Raw genomic sequence first — 24,508 nt, 5'->3', positions numbered from 1 at the left:
ATAGGAAGAGTCCTTGAACAGATTAAAGACAGCTAAACAGGGGTTAAAAGCGAATCGTTTCCGTGGGGAGTTTTGCGGAGCACAGGACAAGTAGACAAAACAGAACTTAAAGAAGAATCCCATTACAGCAGAACAACAGAGAAGAGGGGGGGAAAAAATCCTGGATTATTTAGAAGAGCTAAGTTTTTCAATTCTCAGAAGTTGATGAGAAGCCGAGCAGAGTGACACTGACAAAGTGACCGAGGAGCCCAATCCTCCCCACCCCGACCACCAGCTCAGCACTCTGCGAGCACAGCTGGAGCTGTGATAAGAAACTACTGAATGCACCTTACCTGCCCTGGCCTTGATGGCTCTGGTGTTTGCCAAAGCTCTTTGAAAAACCAAATGCAAAAGACCGAAAAAAAAAAAAAACAAATCAAACAAAACAAAGAGAAAAAGGAAAAAATAATAAATCAAAGCTAAACAACAGAAGAAACACAACACGGAGATGTTCCTTAAAAGCCAACAACAACACACATCAGCTGCCAGCCAAGCAGATCTTCCACGAGATGGAGATTTAAGGCACGTTTCGCTTGCCCTGTCAAGGGAGACGATTTCAGAGACTTCTTAAAAAGACAGCAATTCGAGTTAAAAAAGCAAAACGTATCAGCGCTTTAAAGGTTAACGGCCTCTGCTGAACAACATGCGTTTATCCAACCACGTCCTAGAGTAGTTTTTTCAGCCCCGAGACCAATGAGCACAGCTAAGAGGAGGGCCTTGGGATGGTGGAGAGGCTGAGTTACCCCCTCCCCTCTGCCTTTCCTCTCTCCACCTCCCCCCCCTTTTTTTTACTTATTTTTTGTCCTCATTTTTTTTTTTTTTTTTTTTTTTTTTTTTAGTTTAGTAAATTAATGCAGCAAGAAACTCCCAAGATCTGGCGAGTCCTAGCAGGGGAGAGAGAGCAGAGGGGAGATGAGATGCATTAGGAGGACACTGAGCCACTTTCTTTCCGAGCACAATGGAAGTGCTTCCCAAGAAACTTCCCCTTCGCTCCCCTCCGCTCTAGCCCTGAGCAATGGGACACCTTCCCTACAGCAGCAATAACTTATTCAGGAGGAAAATAGTCCAGGAAGCAGGAATCAACAGCAACCAAACGGCGGGCAGGAAAGCGACACAATCGGGACTGCAGCACGGCTCCACACTGACAAATTCCTGTGGATGTAATTAGGAAGACACACCGGCCAGCAGCGGAGATTAAACCCTGGGTTGTTGAGGGTCGTCGTCCCCCCACTCCCACCTCACCGCCAGCACCCTGATGGCAAACCTACACCCGCTGCGTCCGCCCCTGTCGCCAGCCTGATGTCCGGAGCGACATCCCGCTGAAGGGAGGGTTCCGTGCGGGCAGCCCGGAGCCCCGGCCCCGAGCAGCACTGCAGTGGCGGTGGCGGGGCCCCGGCGGAGGAGGGACGAGCCGAGGCAGCGGCGGAGCGGAGCCGGCGCTGTCCGCGGTGCTGCCGCTGTCCGCGGTGCTGCCGCTGTCCGCGGTGCTGCCGCTGTCCGCGGTGCTGAGCGGGCGCGCACCGGGCGCTGTCCGCGGTGCTGAGCGCGCCCGCCCGCCCGCCGCTGTCCGCCCGTGCCCCGGGGCTGTTTCGCTCTCCCCACCGCTTCTCCCCAAGTGCCCGGTTACTTTATTGGCCAACCCCACCGGCCCACCCCTCACGGAGTACAAAAAAAACAACAGCAAGAGCTGGAAAAATGTGCAACGTCAACGCGCTCGGAGTCTACGTGTGGGAGACGATCGTTTTCTTCAGGTAAGGCTTGGTTTTACGCGAGGAGAGTGGCCGGGCTGAGCGCCGTGCCCACCCCAGCTCGGGGCACAGCCTGTGGCCACGGCTCCCCTGCCCCGAGCTGCCCTTTGCCACCCCTCGGTGCCTCGAGCTTGCTCTCGCACAGCCCCGGGCTCGGGACGTTCCGCGGCTCGGGGAGTTACTCCGTTTAATTAGCACTGCAATCTCGCTAACCGCAGTGCTGAAAACACCGACCCCGGCTGCTTGCAAAGTGACAGCTAGTGGCGGCTGGAAATGCTGCACTTGAATTTGCCCGGGTAAATATCCCCACCTCGCCCCCTCCCCATCCTCAGATTGCAGGTGAGTTCCGTGGGATGCTTGCACTGCCTGTCTCTGAGGGCTCACCCTCGAGCCTTAGCTGGCTGTGTTTAAAATCACCAAAAGCAAAGAATTATCTCCTTCCTTCCCAACTTTTTTTTCTCTCCTTTCATGTTGTTTTGAATATTCTTTCTTTGCAGAATCTAAATGAAAGCCAAAGGGGATGGGGGGAGCTTTTTCCAATTGCGCCTATTATCATCACCCAGCTGTATTTTGACTCTGGTTTAGATGTGTTCAGTTTCTCATTAAGGCTAAGATAGAAGGAACAGCTTTAGTCTTAAAGAATTGCTTCTTGTCCATCTATCCTTGCAGTGCTTTTATTAAATGGACAAAAAAAAATTGGATGTTAGAAGCTTCTATATTTCAATGAAAACTTCACCCTGCTGTAGCAAGTGAGAGACACATATATAGGCAATTGGAGAAAAAAAACCCACCCTGTTTCATGACCTGAACTTGTTTGTCAGTCTCAGCCTTCAGTTGCATGGCTCTTATTTCTGTGTTTTGCCAAAGTCTCACTTTGTAGTTTAATATGAAAACACAGACATTATTTTCATAAAATCACTGGCATAATACTTATTGTTTTATGAATCACAGTGCTGATACGCCAACTTTGAGCTAGCATTCTCTTTCCTTTTGAACACAAAAGTCTTTCTAGGTATAAAAAATGAAATATCCCCACTTTTTCCTGTAATTCCACAGAAATTCAGAGACAGCAAAATTGTCTCATGAACTCAAAACAGTATATCTTTATGTTAGGTGAAACAAGAGTTCTAGAAATAACTAAAATCATCAATCTCTGAGAAGCAGTATCCAACAACCAATACTTCTGAGCCATCCTTTCTCATCTTAGTCACAAGTGTATTGGAACCCTGCACAACACAGTGGGATGGGCTGACAGGGAGCAAACGGATGTGCAATAAACTCTTAGTTCAACAGTGGAGAACTATTGGGTTAAAAAAACAAACAAGACTAAACAACACGAACACCAGAAAGCAAAAGGAAAATCACATAACTGAAAAAAAAAGAAAAAATAAAAAGATATTTCCAGGCTTGCATTTGCTATGTCCCTGGTACTGAAGCCTCTGCCCAAGTCTCCTGTGAAGTGCTGGAACAGTGAAATTGTTGCACACTCGTCCTGCGGATCCTGCTCACACTTGTGCTTCACACCACGCTGTGAGCACTGACAGGTTCCCAGCACAGCAATCACAGTCATGGGCATTCAAACCCCTGGTAAACCAGTCACTTCAGATTCTAATGCAAACCTTCGTAATGTTATAAATTACACACAGACCTATGTGGTATTACATCATATTACATCCAAAAGGTATTTCTGGAACCTTAATTTTCCCAAAATCAACATTTAAGAATATTTGGAAATACTTTAATTCAATTACAGGGAAAGAATGAAATCAAATTGGTTTATATCCTGCAGTCATTTTTGAATGATTGAAAAACCAATCAGTAATTCTTGCTCAGAACTGACTCTATGCAATGTTTCTCTTTTGTTCTCTCCCGCTTTGCGTTATGTGTTCAATTTATTACAGGCCAAAAATCTACCAGCCTTTCTAGTCCAGGAATAGCTTTGCTATTTCAGTTTCAGTAGAAGTATATTAATTAACAGTCATTCATAAATTTAGTGTGCCAATTACTCCTGCACTCAGTCATACGTGATGTTTAACAAACCCAAAGCTGATAATCCAATAATCCATAAGAGAAGTATGCATGGCTTTAAATTACAGAGTGCACCACACTTTATTGTCAGCCTGTCAAAATATTCTGGAAAGAGAATCCATTATATATTAGCACATCTACCACAAAAATTAAAAGAAAGAAATAAATAAAACAAAAAAATAGGAAGAAGAAGAAGAAAATCTAATGTTTGAAGGAAAATAATATACAGCCAATACAGGAAAATAAGCCAATATAGAAAATAAGGCTGAACAAAAATGTCCTCCACCAGCCTTTTAAAAAACAAGACCCCCATGGGAAAGAGTAACAGCTGGTGTGTGAATGCAAACACTATGGTATTGCCAATATAATATTTGTTTCTGTTCCGTTTGGGGTGTTTTAGAAGGAATTTGTGATACATGGCTTATTCCAACATGCCTTTCTTTATGGAAGAGCACTTCCCATCCTGCTACCTGCCTCCTCAGACTGCAGTCCCTTAGCTGTGACTCAGGCTTTTACTGGGAACCTAGGCAGGAGCAGGGATGGGAACTGGGTTGGGGATGAAGACAGCTTGTTTGACCAAGCTTTCCTTACAGGAACCTAGGTAAAGCAATGTGCTAGTTCATTAAAATAAATTGGACTGTTTAGGGCAATATTGGACACTAGAATTTCCAGATGTCCTGCTAATATCTGTGGAGACATTTACAATCAATCATTCTCCCAAAGTCTAACTACACAACCCTGAATGTCCAGTTGTGAATTCCTTCATTCAGAACAGAATGCTCCCTTATCCCGTGATGATCTTGCCTGGATTTCCTGTGGTACCATTAAATTTTAGTAGCTGTAATAGTCCAGAAGCACCACCGCATAAGCTGGAGGTAGGAATGCACCTTGTCAAATTAGGAGAGAAAAGATGCCTTAGAACTGGTACCTTACCCAAATGGACACTGTCCTGTGAGGCTCTGAAAATCTCTGGGTCTGTTTTTGATCCTAATGTCAGGAATCAGCAGCACGACCTTCATGACTCAAGATCAGGATTGGCCCCTTCTGAACAACAATCTGTCAGCTAGCAGAAGTGATTCAAGGCAACTGCTCCAAGTGAGTCATAGGCTAAAAGTTGCTGCCAGCCTCAGTCTCTATTGGATTGCTCCAACTGGCGTGTTTATATTCCCTCCTGTCAGTAACAGAGCTCTTCATTGCCAGTTTTTAAAACAAGAAGATGCCACTGGGAACATGAATTTGTTGGGAGATAAAAAAAAATGAACAAACCTTCTCCTAAAACAATCTTGGCAAGTAAAGGGGATGATTGGTGAGCTGCTGGTTTTATCTCCTTGAAAATCCCAAGAATGAGAAGAATAACCTGCACTGTATCTCTGAGGATCCTGCTATAGCTCTGCAGGAAGAGGTAACATTACAGAGTGAAGCCCTAACCAGAGTCTTCCAGAGCCACAAGATAAACAGTGCAGCAAATATTCTCAATAGTCACAGAATACTTTCCCCGTGCTAACTAAAATCTACTAGAAGTTGTGCCTTATGACTTGTTATGCTTCTGTAGAGTCCCTCATCTCCATGAAATAAAAATGATTTAGCAAAGTCTTGGACCAGATGGTTCTAAGCATACTCTTCAGTTGCTTTGGTCTGCAACCTGTAATAGCCCCATTAGAGACCCCACTGAAAGGGTTACAGAGCCAAGATTTGAAAATGTGACAATGTAGACTATTCTAGAAACTCTTATAAATCATTCTGTAAAAAAGGATTAATTTGGTGTCATTGCAGTAAAAGCACAAAATGTCTGGGGCCCTGCCTTCTGCAGGGACTTTGATCCATTCATCCTGACTCTTGCATTTAAGAGAAATCAACATATACTACACAAAACATTTTCCGACAGCCTAGTTTTAACCTTAGCCAAACAGCTGCCTTAAACAACTCCAGACCTGCTCTGTGGATGGTTCAGAGCAAAAAACAAGCTCCACAAATGATTGAAAAACCCCCATTATTTTCCTCCCACCTTAGGTTGGGTACAAAGAGCAGAGAAATCCTAAATAACCAATCTGCTTATCAAAACCATTGCAACAAATGCTCCGGTTTCTCACATGGACTAATAAAATCTCCTTGGTCTCTGAGGCACCAGTGCTGAGCAGATTTTAGGTAATGTAGATTGGCTGTCCACCTTGGCTCACTCTGAACATTACCCCACACTGCAGCAAGTCCCACTGGCAGAACAGAGATTTACTGTTCAAATACCTGAGAGGAGCTGCTTCTGAAAAGAGATTGAGATCTGGAGGGAATGGTCAGACCCTGCCAGAGACTTCCTTCAGAAACAAGAACTCGGGCATGGGAATTCTTATTCTTTCTCCCATAAGAGGTGTTGGAGACCCTTAGGTATGAAACAGGTCAGCAGCCCTCCTACTCTGAGTGTCCCAGATTTAACAGCACAGGAAAAGGCTCAGGAAGTTCACTCTGCTGCTGACCAAGTGATTCCAGCCAGGAAGGAAAGCTCTCGTAAGCAACAGCACAGGGCAGTTCCCCCTGGTCCTGGGCAAACACATCCCCTGTGAGCTTAAGGAATTCATCTCACCAAACCCTCATGAGCTGACCTGGATAGAAGAGGATCCCAACATCTGAATTAAGAAGTTAATCAATGTCCAAAATTAAATTACTTTATTATCCCAGCACCAAGCAGCAATCATTCGTCTGCAATAGGAAACCAGCACACAGGCCTGTTCTCATTTCATGCAGGTTAGAAGGACTCTCCAAATTCCAGTGTCAAGAACCTAATGAATGTAATTGCTATTTAGGTACTGATGGAAGACAAGAGTCTTAAAAAATAATAATCATGCTTTAAAAATCATACAAACAACATTTCATTATGTCAAATCACACCACCTATTCTCACTTGCTTATTTTCTATAACCTGGAGCTCTTCTGACATCCCAAAGTGATCAGTGTTAAGACAACAGATAGGCTGTTTGCAAATTATGACTTCCATCTGGTTTATTTGCCTGTATTAGCTCTCACTGTTGTGGTACGTTAAATCAGGGTTTCACTATGTCCAGTAAATTACCCTTCTGCTATAATTACCTCATGTTTCTACTGACCTTTATCTATCAGCAAGAGCACAAATTATTGGTGTTTTTATGAACTATGGTTACACCTGTGCACTTTATACCTTCCAAGAGAAAAGAATCATCATAAGCTTTCAAAAGCTAAAAGTGGCATTCCAGCACACCCTCCCCACCACAGTTTGATTCAGTTTTTTTGATGGACAAAAAAGTAATTCCAATAACTTTTGATAACTTTAGTTTGGAAAAAAAAAATCCAACAAAATGACAAAAACCCAAACCAACACCACACTAAAACCCAACATCGGCTTGGGATACATGAAACAAAAAGGAAGGAGTGAGAGAAGAAGGAATTCTGCCTGCAAGGCACTGGAAGTATCATTAGCAGCCATGACCAGAAAACTCAACACCAGACTGTCTGGCTGCTGGCTTCCAGACCTACTTGCACAGCCCAGGAAAGAGTAACTTTTGCATTGTACCCAGCATAATAAACCATTACTAATCCAACAGGTTAGTACCCTTTAAAGAGACAAAAAATTCACCAGTTTCTTTTCTTTCACCCTTCCCCCAAAGTATCCAAATAATTTACATTTATGATTACAAAGGCAGACAGAACAGAAACCATTTCCCTCCACAGGAGCTGGTTTGCATTGGGATTTCTTAGCCAGGATTGGTGCAGAATGTTACAGTTCCCTTCCCTCTTGGGAAAGTGCTGATACAGTCCAGCTGATCTGGGGCTATCGATCCCACACACACCTCCAAGCTGCTCTTAAATCTCTCTGGTGCTTCAAGAGACTAATGCACAAGAACTGAAAAAATCCAGAAATACAATATTTGTCCTCCCTCAGCAAGGCCAAAGCCCAGAGGGGGCCTGCAGAGAGCAGAAATAGATGGAGGCAGATGCACACACCCATTGTTCACAGGAGCTGAGCTTCTCCCATTATGCAATTAGTCCATCCATGCAATGCACCACGGTGAGCTGCTGACTTGGGGACCACACCACATCTGGCTGGCACATGGACACAGCTGGCATCCTGTAAATACATCTCTGTTCGATGTAAGTGCTAGCAAGAAGAGCAGGAGAAATCTGAATTTACCAAGCCTCACAAAATTTAGATTTTTGAGAGGAAGGGCAAAACAAAAGAAAATACTTTAGCACCCTTCTTTTCCTTTTGATTTCTCCCTCTTCACTCTTCCATTGAGACTCACAGACTGCTAGAAAAAAAAAAAAAAGGGGGGGTTGAAGACAAAACACCCAAGTGCCTTAGCAGACAGCCAGAGAAGCCTCTTGTGTTTATCAGTGCCTCATTGTGGGGTGGGTGAGGAGGGAACAGAGCACCAGAGGGTTGCCAAGCCCAGGAGTGTCGCATGGCTGGAGCAGCAGGGCTTGCAGTGCCATCAATCATCCCCGGCTGCCTCAGAGCAGAGCAGCCGACAGCAGCTCCCCTCGCCCTGCCAGCGGCGCCTGCGACCACTCACCCAGAATGCAAATCCCGCTCCCCAGCCCCGGCAGGGCTGGAGCAAACACACAAATCAATTTAACAGCAGCACAAGAGGGATCAGGGGGGGATCGTGCCACTGCCACAAGCGTCTGGCTCAGCAGCAAAATGCAGCTGAGCTGGGAATCCTGCAGGAAATCCAAACAAAATTGTGGTTTGCTCACCTTTACTTGATTTCTTCCAATTTTGTTTTTATTCTTTTATTTCAGCTGATGCCAGTAAAAAGATGCATTGCATAAAGCCTCGAGCAGAGACCCCTCCTCCCCTCTTTTATGAGGGAATTATAAAACCTGAAAGCTTTCAAGGGCCAGCTGTTAGCAGCACCCTTTAAAAAGCCTTAGCTCCAAATGTCCTTGCAGGTGCCAGCAGTGCCTGTGCAGTGTTGGTTCTGTCCCCCTTTGCAGCAGGGTTCACCACAGGTAGGAGTGGAGAAGCTCTGGCTTGCTGGGTGAGGGAACCTTTCCTTGTAAGAATGTGAAGACAGGCTGTGAACACAAAAGTGAGTTTCTGAGGGGTATGTTCACAATCCTGGCTCTTTGCTCACAGTACTTTCACCCTCTGGAAGCACTGCTGACCAGGACAATAGTTGCTGGCACACTCACATGCAACACAGAATTCTTTCCTGCACCAGGTCCCCCAAAATCTCATTTACCATCCAAAATGTGTGTATCCCACTACTCCTGCCACCCCATGGGCCTGGGAATTACAAGCATTGTCCATTCCCAGCCCCATCCATCACACCCTGACACAGAGCTGAGGAGTTTGAAATCATCTCCCAGCAGTGTGGCTGACAAAGCAGCAGCCTCATCAAACACAACTTGCTCTCCCTGCACCAGGGCTGAAAAGATGGAGTTTGGTTTCTTCAGTTCCCTAACAAAACAAAGTCAGAGGGCACCTGGAGTGAGGAGAAGAAAATCCCTTCTGTGCAGGGGACCCAGGGCTTAGCCATTCATTCCAGAAGTTACATTTCATTATTGCTCATGAATAAACTGATGGAATCGCAGATGCCACAGAGGGAACATTCAAGTCTAGCAGGGTATTTGCATTGCAATGACAATGATCAACTCCATCAGAAAATATCAACATGAGCACTCTCATCACACAACTCATTTTACACAGCACAAAATTCATCAGAGAGCCCCAGTTTTACCACAGGACCCCCAGTTTTGTAGGTAGGTTACCCTGGTTAGCTCAGGAGACCTCTTCAAAGGATCTGCAGCAATAAGTTTTTCAGAAGATAAAATCCACCACCACTCTGCACTACATATCTCTTAAAAGAATTATATTCATACCACTTCTGATTTAGCAAAAAAATGTTACAATATCCTTACCCAATCTTAACGAGCAGCATAAATCCTTAAACTAAAACTAATTTTTAAAGAGTTGCCGTAGCGAGCTATTTGAACTGCTGAAAATGCGCTGAGAGCGACTGCAGAGCTATAGATAGAAGAGATCCAGGATTTCTCATAATGCTCTGACACTTGTCTGCTCTGTGATCTAAAACCCTCTGACGTCAATTGAGGTTCCCATTGCAGCTCTCCATCCAAACACCAAATCAGGAGCACATCAGCAAAGAGAATATTCTCACCTAGGTTATAAAGTTTCATCTTGTAAAAACATTTCCCCCCTTTATTTACTGCCTTCAGGAGGGCTGTTTATGCATGATTTTGAATATCTGACTAGCCCTCCTTACTTTAAAAGGAATATACTCTGTGTGTGTGAAGCTACATGCTTTTGTCTTTGCAAAGATGTTTTCCGCTTTGTTTTTCATTCAACAAGGGAAAAAAAGCAATTATAACGTTATTTTTTTTGTAAGCCTCTCAGTATAGGCACAGGTAAAAGTCAATGTTGGTGTTTGCTGGATGTACTCACAAGTGGTTAAAACCTGAGCTTTGACTTGTGCTTCTCTGTTGCTTGAACTGTTTTCAAACCTGTCTCAGAAGCTTAGGATCATACATCTCCAGAAAGTCACTGCATGGCTCCAAGAGCTACAGATGCTTCTGGAACAGGGAATAGTTGAGAAAGTCACTGGAGATAATGCCTGTGGCTCAAAAATTAATTTAACCAACACTTTTTGGTATGCAATAAGCAAGAGTGACCACACATCAACTATCCTTTATGAGGAGCAGAGACTCAGCACAAAATCAAGCATTATTCCCATACAGTTTATTGGTCTCCCTGTGCTATTCCCAACTAAATACAACATGCAGATTTCTCCTCCCCCCAGTCAATTGTCTAGTCATTTATTATTTTCTTACTGCTCTGTCCAGGCAGCATCAGCAAATGTTCCAAGTGCTGGTGTCTTTCCATAGAGTTAATCAGTGTAATTGGGATGGTTTATAGTTCTGGACAGAGTGCTTTGCCATATGGCATAGGAGCCATGGGCTGCAGGAACGTGGCAGCAGAGCACAGAGACACCAGAATGCTGCAGTCTGAAGAGATTTTTCTCACTCCAGTAAAGTTGTTACAGCTTTCTCTGCATGGGAATGATCACAGAGAGTTAATTCCCTGAGGTTCATGACAAAGCACCTCCCAGCTCCTCTGCTCATCTACAGCCACAGGACCAGTGGCAGCATGGGCTGTGCAGGACCTTTGAGAGTGTTTTGGGATCCTTTGGGTTAAAACTTTAACTGATTACATCCTGTGACTGCTGCAATGCAGTTACTTCTGGTGCAAGAGCTAGAACTGGTTTAGAGCTCACAGCAACAGAGCACAGCCTCCAGGACAGAAACATTTAACAAGCCTACTCTTTTTTTCCTGTCCCCATCCTCCTGCCACTAATGAAGACAAATAATAGCTCATTGCCCATTTCTTCCTCAGAGTGAAATCTCTCCACAGCTTCTCAATTTCTGTATTTCTCCAGTCTCAGCAGAGAAATCTACTTCCCTATCCTGTTCCTGTGTTCAGGCCTTCTCCCTGCCTCTCCTGCATAAACACTCAGCTGAATTAAGAGAACAACCATGTCCAAATTCCCTTCCCACCTGTAAGAATTAATTTTAAAATTCACCCCTGAGTACACCCCACACCCAGGGGCTGAAACACACTACACTGGCGGCTGAGCACAACCAAGGGACTGAGATCACTACAACCAGCACATCTGTAACACTCACAGCTCCTTCTACTCAGCACCAGCATAGGCCAAAAATTCTGTACTGGGGCTCTCTTCTCCCACACACCTCCACTATTCCATCTCATTTCCACCTCTAATGCTGCAGGCCAGAAATTCAGACAAGGTGATGGAGAAAAACACGCAAGCAATGAGTTTCATCCTATTTAATTGAATTGCGTATCAATATTGATTGTGCTATTAATTTTGATAGTAAATCTAATCATTAAAATAAAAAGTCTGCTTCCAGTCTCTGCCAAGCCTTCCCAGCAAGGGTCTGGCAGCATTCCCCTCTAGATAACATGATGGTGTGCAGTCAGAAATAAATGCCTGGGTGCAGAGCTTAGGGTTGCCCCTTTTTCTTTTCACCAGGACAATCTGTCCTTCCTGCTATGGAGGAGAAGAGAGAAACAGGCAGCCCTAGCATCCTCTGAATCCAGGCTGGGCTCTGCTGAGCTCCAGGGTCTGCTCTGTGCCCAGGGAGAGGGTCCAGGAAGAGGAAGAAGAGTTACCCTGGGCTGCACTTGTTAATCATGGGCAGCACAGTGCCCAGATATTCAATGTTCTCTGTACAGCTGCGCCTCTCAGAGCCTGCTGGAGTCGATAAAACAAAGCTGATGAATTCTCCCACGTCCCCAAGCACTGTCCTAGCCTGGCTCTGAAGGTAATGGGGGAAGCAGTTGTTCTGCACACCTCAGCCTGCCCCAGACCTGGTGGATATTTCCCTCCCCTGGGATATCTGCTTAAAGAACATGCAACACTTGAAGGACAAATGTGTGAGGCAGCTCCCCTGAGCACTATTCTCAACACATCTCTGCCAAGGTTTCTGGCTTGCTGTGTTTCATAAATGAAATTTTAAAACCCCAAACAAACCATTTCAGGAACCAGGGTAGGGGGTGAGGTATTTTCTATCTCCCCAGCTTGCAGAGATCCCACTTTTCTTGAGCCACTGATGTGGCACAACTTTACCTTCACAGGGACCTGAGCCTTTCACATTTTGCAGAGATATTTCCTCTGCAAACACTTGTTTTGCAACACTTTGTTTCTGCTGCCAGACATAATTTTTTTACCCTCAGAATTAATGATTAACAATTACATTATTTGACAAGGGAATAGACGCCCTGTGCTAATTAAATTCCTTCATCACTCCTTTTTGAAAAGAAGAAAAAAAAAAGAAAAAGAAAAATATATTTCTTAGTATCAGCATTCAGCCAGAACAGAGCATTATGTGATGTTGGACTTAATTAGATGGACAACCATGGCCACAGCCAAAAAAAAAGCATGAAAATATTGCTCAAGGATCATGCAAATGGGAGGAGGAAAAGAAGGAAACAGCCAGCTGGGGAGCCAGGAATCAAGTGAACAGACACATCCAGACTGCAGAAGAGCCACTTGCTAAACCAAATAATTGTTTATAAGAATATATCATCTGTTTAGCTGAAACAAAATGATGCAGACAGAGTAAACAGTGTTTGTATAGGCTGGGAAAAACCAGCAATAGGTGTCCTGCAAAGCTTGGTTGCTCTGTTTAAGGGATGCAATCCTGAGCTGCTCATCTCCACCACTTTCAGATCCTGCTCTCCTGGACCTCCCGGGGGCTCGCTGGTGTCTGCTTACACGCCAGCAATAATATCACAAAAGATTATGCTAGTTCATCGACCCTTTGAAGAGATCCTTCCCATTGTATCTGCTGTGATGATTGCCTGATGGCACTTTCTCAGCCAGATCCACTAGGGATTACAGCAGCATAAATAAGATAAGCCTCTGTCAGACTGCTATTAAAATGCGCCCAGACGCTCGGCTCAGACAACTCTTACACCAGTGCAAACTCCATCCTCGGTGGGTTTGTTACAGCCTTTGCCTCCCTTTGTTTATTCACAGAATAAATCTTCTCTCTGAGCAACACAACCCACACTCAATTCCAATTCTCTTCCATTGCCAATAATTTTCAATCACTTGGCAATTTCCCTCTCCTCGTCACTGCTGAGCCAGGAGACAAACAGTGCTGTGGGACTTTCGAGGGTGTTCTGGAAGGACTGAGGGATGGAGAAAATCCCAGAAAGCTCCCAAGGCAGCACATAAAGCACTAGTCCCGACAGACCTGGAAGACAGAGGAAGCTGGAAGGTTTTTTGGGTGCTGTCTGAGCTAAGCTGCCATTGCAAAGCTCAGCTGATACAATCACAGTGAAGATTTTGGGGCTCTGTTAGAATCCATCCACCTAAAGCAGTGGGGTGCATCAACCCCTCTGTAGCTCCCAGTGGTGTTTCCTGCCATTATTTCTAAGACAGAGAGTAGACTCAGCTGCCTGCTGCTAGAAAGTCCTTGCTGCTCCCTTTGCACTTCTTTTTTGCCTTTTCTTGTTAAATCCAGGAGGAGTCTAGTTTTAGGAAAGCATCTAGTAACCAGACAGGAACAGGAGGGAGCTCAGCACTCACCATTCCCAGGTCAACACCACACAGCAGCCAGACAGGTTTTCAAACATGCATGGAGACACTGAAGCCTTGTGTGACAGTTTCAGCACATCCCCACAGGGGTCCCAGGGTCACAGGGATGGGGCATGAAGCTGCAGAAAGCACTGGGGCTGTGACGGGGTGGTCCTGCCCCAGAGGTTTCTGAGCTTCAGTTATCCAAATATTTACTTCCATGCAGGAAGTGAGCCCATGAATTTAATTTATTTGCAACTTTGATGCAGAAAGGCACCCAAGAAACACAGACTCACTCATTGGGAGTGAGGTGAATATATCGAGTGGAGGCTTTCACACTGAATGTACGGGAAAGATGAGCACCGATTTCTGTGCTTTTCCACCTCATTCTTTAAAACAAATGCCAGGGGAATTGCAGTTTCTAATTATCTTTTTCCACTTAAAGATTATTAGATGCTTATTAGGTTTGTATTGCCTTTCCCCTCCCACACACATTTTCCATTTCCATATACTTCATCCAGTCTACAGTTAATGAGAAGAAATCAGTGTATTGCACTGTCTGGCATCTTGCTGAAGTGGCAGAAGTCTTTGGTTACCAAGTCATTTGCTGCTTAATTGAAATCTTTTCTCTGGACTCATTGCCATGCAGACACTCCATTGGAATGCAGTAGTCAAGCCCAGTATTGATTGTCCTCCCACTCCCAGCTTTCTTCTGCGTTTGCAAATCAATTGCACCCTGTTGCTTTCCTTCTGAAAACAAATTAAATTTAAAAACATCACCCATTCCACAACCCCATTTACCCCTGGAACACATTGGTTCTGCTTTGTATTTTCTTGGGGCAGAGATGGGGACAAGACAAGAAAGGGGACGTGGTTGTAGCAAGAGCAAGATCCACACCTTGTCAGGTCACCTCTGAGAAAGGGCAGCAGTCTGTTCAGAGAGTCCAGTGTGGGAGTGGATTGGGAGTACACAAAGGAGTGAATAAAATCCTGGGTTTAGGCACTCACTGGAAGTGATCTGGAATTAATCTCCCCTCTTCACTGCAAATTAAACTATTTTTAACAGTTAAAAATCCAGCAATCACAGAACTCTGTTGCAACTTGCAAAAGGAGCCAGACTGCAGTTGTGAGTTTGCAGGATTGAAAACCAAGGCTTGGCAAGCCACTGCTGCTGACACCAGAAAAGAAAGTCAATGCAGTGCAGGTTACCAGATTTCTGATTTTGAAATTATGCACCCAAGCACTGTTGAATCCCATCTGATTTTTTTAAGTTCTGGGGAATCAAATGATTCAAAATGCTCTTATCAGGGCTTTGTCAAGATAACATGTCTCTTTGGGATTTCAGCTCAAACTTGCATTGGAAGAGCTCATCTTTGGGGGTGGGATCACATCAATACCATGCACAGTTACAGTCTCAAACTCTTCCCAAAAGATCTTGTGTCAGTACTTAGCACTACTCCTGCAGGTTTGACTACTGCCAAACTCCCCAAGGTGAGCCCCTCATACTGTTAGAGGACTCTGGTGTAATTTGTGAGGACAAATATCTTATGCCTGTTGCAAATCTGTTTAGACCTCCCAGCTGCTCTAGCAGGGGCTCCTCACCATTCCCACACAGCCTTGGTACTTAAAATTATTCAGGAATTTTGCAGAGTGTGAAGCAGAGGCCTCCCTTCCTCCTGAGCAGCTTCCTTTGGCTCTTTGTACATTTGCATTGCAATGCTGCCTGCAGGCTTTGCCCAGCACCAGGCACCTGAACCCTAAGCACACTGCAAAGGTGATTTGGGGGAGTTTTTGGATAATCTAGGCAATTTTACTCAACACTTGCAGCCTGGGAACAGACTGGTGTTCAAATACCAACCAGAGGGAGGGTACTGAATAGTTCTGTTCCTGCCTAGGAAGTCAAACCTTCCTGCAAAGCTGAGAGTGAGCACCTAATACCAAGGGTCACTTGCTCCTGTGTAGATGGCAACAACAAACTTCCTAAGGCCAAATCATCATCCTGCAGATCTTGCAGACTCCCATCTAGTCAGAAGGCACATTGCCAGCCACAGGTTTTTGTCTCCTACAGATAAATTTGTGATGTCACTCTTTCTGCCCCAGAGTCCATACAGGTCCCAGAAAGATCCATTTCCTTTCACCTTCAACCCAACAGGAGTAAAATTTCAGGATCACACTCCAGACACTCCAGTTCTGTGTTGAGCTCAGCCCCTGCATTGCAGGTACCAATAGCAAGGGCTGGAGTGATCACCCAGCCACCCTCTCCCCTACAGCCCCAAAGGCTCTGCACGAGCTGTTCCACCACGAGGTGCTCATGTAAACCTCAGTCTCCAGATTCCTCTGATCCCACCTGCCTTTTGGAAAATCATACTGTCAGAGCAGTGAATATCCTCCTCACTATTTGCCTTGTAATTAAGCAGTAATTGCTGCCCCAGGCTAATCTCAGAGTGTATTTTACCTGTGGAGCTCAGCGCCAGAGTTCACATTTGTAATTTAGTGGCACACCAAGGAGCTGTACCTAAACTCACAAAAGGATTTTCACTGCTCATCATCTCTCTTCTGCTTTGGTGGCAGCTGGGATTCTGCATTTGGAGATGTTTGGGCTGGGCAAACAAATTAGCTGAGACCAGGCTCATTAGGAATTCACATGGGTACCCGTCCTGCCTCAGCAGGAATAAGATGCTGACTGCTCTGTTTCTGGACCCCAAGCCCTCCCCAGCATGGGATACACACTGAAACCTCCTCTTTACTTCTACTTGCACAGCCTGGCAGCCTCCAAGGAAGCGGAAGCAGCAGCTCGATCTGCCCCCAAACCCATGTCTCCTTCCGATTTCTTGGATAAGTTGATGGGGCGAACTTCAGGATACGATGCCAGGATTAGACCAAATTTTAAAGGTATGCAAAAAAAAAGCTTTTTTTTTTTTTTTTTTTAATTTTGGCACTGAAAACTGCATGCAATCCTCATTAATATCTTCCTGATGCTATATGAAATATGAATATTTATGTTCTTACAAAGTATGTATTATAACAATATTTTGCACATGGATCACTGTAGATGTCTGGAGAGACATCAACAAATGTCTGCTCAGAGTGGAGAGAACTCTGTAAGAACTTCACATACTGTAAGCACAGAGCCCCCAGTCCCTGTTTCAATATATGGAATGAGGATCTTGTCAAACCCAGCAGTGACCGGCAGGGAGCTGAACATCTTTAGGGGTTAAGATCAAATCCCCAACTTTCCTTTCCCCTGCTGCCCACAGTGCTAATGGCAGGCAATGCTCCCCCCCTTACAGCCACTGCAGCCATGAGCAGCCTCTCCCATCAGCTCCAGAGAAATTCCACAAGGTGCCAGGGGCAGCCCAGACCCCTCCCTGCCCCCCATAATAAAGGGGCTCTTAAGCCCAACTCTGCTCTGGTTTTCCCTCCCAGTTTTCCAGTCTACCCCATATTCCATGGCAGCCAAGCAGCACTGAATCAGGTCCTGGCAGAGGCAACAAAGCCTCTTTTCTCCTCAAAACACCTCTTCTAGCAAGTGAGGTGTGGGGTTCTGCAGGGGGGTTTTTGGATGGCTTTTTCAGCCTGGTCTAATGGAAGATGTCCCTGCACATGGCAGAGGATGGAGCTAGAGGGTCTGTAAGGACCCTTCCTATTCAAACCATTCTGTGATTATGTTTTCCTTTCTTTTTAATTGATCTCATTTTCCCGGGGCTCTTTGGCCCCAAATCGAACCTAGAGATAAATGAGGACCTGCCCCTCTCAGCCACTGCCCAGCCATCCCCAAAGCTCATTTTGTTCAATTCTTTTGTTTTCTGCAAGCAGTTCCGTCTCCCCTGGAGCCACTGGCAGGGCTGACAGGACTCCCAGGACCCATTAATCACTGGTGACAGCACCTGGCACCCAGCTTCAAACAATAAACTCTTTTAAACCCAAAGAAAGGTGGGAATCCTGCAGCTCAGTAACTAACCAGGCAACAGAGGACACTGCTGGTCTTCCCCAAATCATGAGTTAAAACACCACCCTGTAAACCTGCCTGCCTCTAAATTATGCACACACACAAATTAAACTTTAATATTTAATGAAATGTATACATTCACTTCCTGCTGAAGGCAGCTGTATTGCATTTTTATTTGAGATAATTTAATTTCAGTTTTACTTCAATGAACTACACCTTCCCCTCAGGGCAGTTTTGCTGGCTTAGCCTCCCACACATAAATCAGGCTCCAATTTATATGGGAGGCATAGGAGGTGTTTTACAGAGCTTGGGGTTGTAGCTCTCAAAGCACATCATTTAAATTAGCTGCAGTAACTCATAAGGACATTTTAATTGCTTAGATCTAAATGAAAATAATACCAAAGATCCATATCAGATTGATTTTTGGGGAGGGGAAGATTAACAAAAAGAAGATTGCAGCTTTTCTGTAAATGCTGTAAAGTCTGGGCTGAGCTGTGGACTCACATTCTGAGAACAAAGAAGTGGTGTTTGGGTTTTAAGCTGGAGGATGAAGTCAGGAGCTCGAGCAGGGACAGAGAGGAACCTGGCAGGCATTGCCCTTATCCCTGCTGCTGGAAAACTCCATTTCCTCACAGCATAGAGGAGGAATATTTCCGTTTTCTAGAGCTTTTAACAAGCTAAAAAAAAACACCAAAAAGCACCAAATCCTGCAGGGAGCTCATGGCTCACCTCAGACACACTGAGAGGAGCTGAGTGCCTCAACCAGAGCTGGGCTGCCCCAAGGAGCCTTCACAGGCACGGGGCCAAACCCACCCCACACTCAGCACCAGGAGCAGGGGGACCAAAATATTCCACACCTGTCACGGGCATGTGCAGTCATCCAGGAGATCAGCTCAGTGTTTTCCTTACACTGTGCCCTTTTGGAGAGGAATCACCTGTTCAAGGACCGTTTATGTGGCTCATTCATGGATCCAGAACAGAAAACAACACCCCTGAGCTCAACAGAAGGGATGAAACAAATACTAAAGCCTGATAACTATGTGCTTTCAGCCTATGGATAAACTTCTGGATAAGAGGGCTTGGTGAAGGCAGGGGTGGGGAGAAAAATATATAATTTCTGTGTGTGATAGCTCAGCCCATGCCAGTGTTTAACAGTCTGGAGAAAGCTGCACGGTCTGAGCAGTGTGAGATGCTGCTGAGCTGGCAGAGGCTGTCTGGGGCTGGTTAGACAGCAGCTGCTCAGATTGCCTGGGACTCACACCAAGAAAACCCCAGCAGAGAGCATCACTGCAGGGGACAGGCACAAACTTTCAGAGGCCAAAATAAGAGAGCAGGAAAGGGATATGAACAGGAGAAAACCGAGCTCCAAATGTTCCTCAGTAATCAGGAAAATCCATTAATTTCCACACAGGAGGAAGTTTGCACTGATTAGAGGCACAAGGCTCTCGTTAAAGCCATTCCACCCCCCCAGTATTTCATGCTGCAGCAACAGCCAGACTGCAGATGTGACCTTAGCAGGAACATCACTCCCCCAGCAGGCCGAGCCACCAGGCAGTGTTTGAAATGCAGACACCATCCCTGACTCCATAAAAAATGGGGGAATAATCTGAAAATCCGCACTCTCTACTTGCACAGATCTTATCTTCCCAGAGGCATCTGCCACAGGGATGATATGAGATTAACTCTGGTGTAAAAGGGGACTGTGATCCCTGGGGCAGTCTCTGCTCTCTGCCTTTCCCACCACATCCTGAGCAGTGCCCACAGCAGCTTTGGCAGCCCCCAGAGCAGAGGCCCCTTTGGTTTCAAGCCTCCACAAAAAATCCTCTCATTATATGTGGGCAAGCCACAGGTTTGCCAGGCACAAGGTATGCCCTGGTTCCAAAACACTCCCCAGATTTTTGCTTTGTGCTGAACTGCAGCTCTTGGCATCTCCTCCTGTGTAAATACAGCATTTCCACCTCAGATTTTCCAGGCAATGTTGTGAAACATTTCCAGTCACTCCTTTGGGCATCAATGGCACACAAACAGACTGACCCATGCCCTCAAACCACAATCTTTTCATCCCTTAACCATCCCTCCTTTCCTTTAGTGGCCCCTTAACCTCTCCAGTATGAGCAGGGTAAGCAAAGCTTTGGTGTGAAAGCAAATCAAGCCCAGGAGGGGCATGGCCCAGAGACCAGGATTACCTTCTGCCCAAACAGGACAGCCAGAGAATTCCTGCTGGCAGAGCCCTGAATTCTCCTACCCAGTGTGAGCCCTAACAGACTGGATCAGGATCATCACCTGGGGTTTGGGGTTTACAGAAAATTCTGATTGGAAACACCAACAGCAACACAAGAAACTGAAACATCTATAAAGGAGTTCTCAGCATACTGGAAAGATCTTTGGGATTTGTAGCCTGGAATTTACTCTGCTGGGCAGCAGTCCCTCCCTGCTGTGTGAGGATGCAGAGGGACAAGCAGGCAGTGCCAGCTCCCCACCACCACCATCATGTGGGATATTTGCTGCTTTAGCCAGCCTGGTCCCTACAGCTCACCCTGCTGCACTGGCTTTGATGGGAGCACATCATCCTAGCTCAGGAACAGGGAGGATTTCATAAGTATTGCTCGAAATAAAAATCAGTTGTCTCTCAGCTCCTTTCTGGGATACTTTGCTATCACATTCAAGGTGACTTTGCCACCCATACAGCCAGGTCAAGACACCCAGAAACTGTCCTGGTTGGCTGTGATCTGTTCCTGTTCATCTGAACAGCTCCCAGCAGAGATGGATAAACACTGCCAAACAGAGTCTGGTGTCAAACTAGCATCAGAACCAAAACTAGATCTGTCTGGGTCACCCAGGCCTTCCTCCCCTCCTCACCCCATCCCCACAGCAGGATTTAACTGCACAGAGTGGAAATCCTTTGTTTCACGAGCACACAGTGAGCTGCTATTCCATTCTGTGTTTGTCATGCAGGCCCACCAGTGAATGTCAGCTGCAACATTTTCATCAACAGCTTTGGTTCGATTGCAGAAACAACTATGGTAAGTAAAAATCACAGCACAGCTGCTCAGCTACTGGCTCAGCCTCACTGCACTCCCAAAAAATGCAGCATCACCCTCCTCAGAGTGACCAGGGAAAAACACTCACTGCTCCCAAGCTTGCTCAGAGTTGGATAAATTAATGGTCAACACAACAGACTCGTTTCATGTAGCTGAAGATCACATATCTGCATCTTATAAAAACACTCCATGGCAAAGGACAAGGGTCAGAAAGGAGAACAAATAACCTTTTTCTGAAGATTTGCCTGAGGCTCCAAGCTCAGTGACAGTTGCAGATACTTTGTGTTTAAGTGGGCATAAATCCAAAATTGGTCTGGATTCAAAGGGAAGGGAAATCAGCTGAACTCAAATTCAGCTTGCACCAGGATTTCAGATTCCCAAAAATTAAGATAATTATGAGATTATAGATTAAGATTATTGTCTTCTTGGAGATATATTTCTGGTAGACAATGATTTTTAGTAGAAAATCAAAACCAATATTTCTGAGTTAAGGCTCACTTCATACAAAATTAGTGAGCATGGCTAAAGGCTGTATCTAATTGGCAAGGCACTAGGAGCAGAGGATCACTAGAACAGGAGATAATTGCTCCATCTGAAAACTATTAAAGATTGGTTGTGACATAACCACTGAACAGCAAAGGAAAACTCTGGAGGTACTGTGCCTTACTGCTGTGCTAATTAAAGATAATCCAGAAATATGGTGTTTAATTACCCTCTGGTAATTCTTTTTCTAGAAAAATGCTGGATGAAGAATGCAAGGCTCCAGCTTCAGGCGCTTTGTGCATTCAGGCAGGAAGTTTTAGGCTTTGCATATAGATCACACTCCTTGACTTGAACAAATTACTTGGCATGCACACACTGTCAGAGGAGAGCCACAGCCATACAGCTCAGGTTATAAGTATCTCCTGACACTACATCATTCTGCTGGAAATATTTGGGTTGGGATAGTCCAGTTCTGGTAGTAGAGGAGAAAACAAAAGCTGTTATTCTGTCCAAGCACAAGGAAACAGATTTCCTGTCTGGTCTGCAGAATCTGTCAGAGCTCACAGGTGAGGAGTGTAGCATGGATCTATTTTATACAAAGCAAAAGAGGAAGAGCTGCCACCCAAATACATCTGTTCCTAATTTACTGTTTAGTGGTTCCCTCCTTTGGCTTTACAGGCAATAAATGCTGCTCCTACACACCAACCCAGAGTGCAAGGGAGCAGGACAAGCCCACAAAGGATGTGTGCAATGTACGGAGCACATTCCACTGATGTGTTTTCCAGTGCATCTGTCCCACACTGAGAGATGCACTGGAGCAGCCAAAGATGCCACATGATCCCTGTAAAGCAGGATGCTCCATAAAATTAGCACAGACTAGCACAAGAGAGATGCAGTTCACCTCCAAGACACGCTGCAGGGACTTGCTATCATCTCCAGATGCCACTCATTTCATAGGCAATCTTGCATGGAGAAAAAACCTTCCCATGGGAACCCAAGAACACCCTGTGGGCACATGGCTTTGTCTAGAAACATCCCAGGCAGCTCTGACAAGGCAGCCCAGCTGCCAGGCTGACACAGCATTGCACGCAGCCTGCTCTGATGCTCTCGTGTGCGAGCAGCAGCTCTGCTTGTAAACACCAACAGCAACACAGCAAACACAGGTACTGGAACAGCTGAGATCTCAGCAAGCTGGGGAGGTCCTGGGGATTTGTTAGCAGGGATTTACTCTGCAGAGCAGCCAGTTCCTCCCCACTGACTGAGGATGCAGCAGGACAAACAGGCAGTGTCAGCTCCCAGCACAGCTCCTGGGATGAACAGGCTGTCCTGTCTTGAAGGGCTTTTGAGACAGACCTGGCTGTCTTGAATTCAAACAAGTGGAACAAGCAGTCAAACAGCAGAGGAAGGGATGGCAGCTTGCAAAATGGAGAGGGGCAAATCAGTGTTTTACCATAAAGAAAGCCATGGCCTATCACTGACCCCTGGGAATGATGTTTGCAAAACTCCCCCACAGCTGCTTCACTGGCCAAAAAGAGAAAGAAAATTTTGTTTTAAACTTCCATCATCAGGCACTCTAAGCCTGGTCAGGTTCAGGTCTGAGTACTACATCACCCCATATTTCAGTATTATTAACTATTATCTGCAGGGTTACCCCACATGCAATTACTGAAGGTTTTAAAATACCTCCACAGTGGGCTGATACTTCCTACAGAAAATACCACTGCTCCCTTCTAAGTTTGCATTGGTGAATATCACAAATCAGTGTAAACCATGAGCTCACCATAGAGAGGATTAGAGAAATTAGAGTACTCACTTATGGCTTGAGGCCTCATGGAAGGCAGAAGAAGATGAGAAAATACAGAAAAATACAAAAAAAAAAAAAAGAAAGAAAAAAAAAAAAAGAAAAAAACCCAGGCATTTGATGCAGACAGCTGGCTCTACAAACCTCAGAAGGAAAGAAAATGAGTTGCAGCCAAGAGAAGGCACAAACTCCCCAGAGTGGGCAGAAAGATGTTATTTACCCCACAAAGGTTCAAAATGAACAAGGCAAGAAATGGAGCTCTGAAAACTGCCACAAGGTTAAGGGGAATTTTAAAAAAAATTAAAAGGCAAAGTCATCACCAAATTGAATTACTAAGGCAGAGCTGATTTAGAGCAAGGGAAGGAATTCCTTTCAGCATCCTGCAGAGCTGGAGACCCAACACAGAAGCCACCAGTGGTGCACATAATTGATTGGACATTTATGTTGGATTGCAGCTCAGAGCTTGTGTCCAGCCTCACTTGCCTGGAGCTCTGAGGACTGGGAGCACATCCCTGTGAGCCCAGCCAGGGCTCCAAAGGGAAGGAGAGGACAGCCCCAGGAGCCAGATGAGTTCAGACAGACTCCTCCTGTCCCAAAGCAAGGGATTCCCAAGCACAAGTGCCAGATGCAGCCACTCTCTCAAATTATTTTTATGACAAGCACCAAACAACCCCCAAACACAAACTCTTAAATCTGTTTTTGCTGTTCAAGAACACAAACAACTCCCCAGCCATACCAGATTATGAAACCTATAGCAAATGTAGAAATTCCTCATTCCAAATAAACAGAAGTGAAGCACCTTGGGGACAGGTCTTGGGTTTTAGGTGAATAAACTGCACCAGCTTTGGCTTTTCTTTGGGGCATGAGTGGTAGGATTATCTGAGCCTTTCATTAACAAAATCCCTGCTATAACAGCAAACTTGAAATTAAGTGATGCCCTTGCTGACTCTTCCAGTGGAAGCTGCACTTTTATGGCCTTCCATTGGCTTAGGCAGCTGGGAGCATTTTGTACACAGAGGAAGCACGGGGAGAAGAAGGAATAAATTTTTATATCATCACCCAGCTAGACTCAGGATTATTCTAGACTCTTCTTTTAAAAGGACCCACACACAGCAGAGACTGGAAAAGAAAGAAAAAACACAGAAGAGCCAGCACAGCCTCCCTTAGACAGTGTAAATATGTAAATTCATACTTGCTGCTTCCATGCCATAGTTATCTCATCTGAAAAGAGCAAAGTAAATGTGACCACAGCCACAACTGGGCTCCCAGCACCTCCTGGGGACAGGAGAACCTGGAGGCTGCAACTGTCCAAATGTTAAGTGCTTGTTCAG

General features: G+C 45.3%; 1 protein-coding gene and 1 long non-coding RNA gene across 3 annotated transcripts in view; one reads left to right on the top strand and one right to left on the bottom strand.

The window, feature by feature from the left end:
- LOC117003344 overlaps window positions 1-789 on the bottom strand; it is a 134,306-nt gene extending 133,517 nt beyond the window's left edge. The window contains exon 1 of the long non-coding RNA XR_004419497.1: window positions 333-789. This is a non-coding gene — a long non-coding RNA (uncharacterized LOC117003344). The remainder of the gene's footprint in view (window positions 1-332) is intronic.
- A 782-nt stretch (window positions 790-1,571) lies between these two features.
- The window catches only part of GLRA1 (glycine receptor alpha 1), a 47,232-nt gene continuing 24,295 nt past the window's right edge, over window positions 1,572-24,508 (top strand). For both annotated transcript variants that reach the window (XM_033072893.2, XM_033072892.2), the window contains exons 1-3: window positions 1,572-1,790; window positions 16,665-16,795; window positions 20,808-20,875. In XM_033072893.2, the coding sequence (XP_032928784.1) occupies window positions 1,735-1,790; window positions 16,665-16,795; window positions 20,808-20,875 (255 nt within the window). In that variant the 5' untranslated portion in view covers window positions 1,572-1,734. The remainder of the gene's footprint in view (window positions 1,791-16,664; window positions 16,796-20,807; window positions 20,876-24,508) is intronic.

This window comes from Catharus ustulatus, chromosome 15, assembly GCF_009819885.2.
Source record: "Catharus ustulatus isolate bCatUst1 chromosome 15, bCatUst1.pri.v2, whole genome shotgun sequence".
Taxonomy (NCBI): Eukaryota; Metazoa; Chordata; class Aves; order Passeriformes; family Turdidae; genus Catharus; species Catharus ustulatus.
Note: the sequence above shows the minus strand (reverse complement) of the source record. Positions and strands in the feature narration are given on the sequence as shown.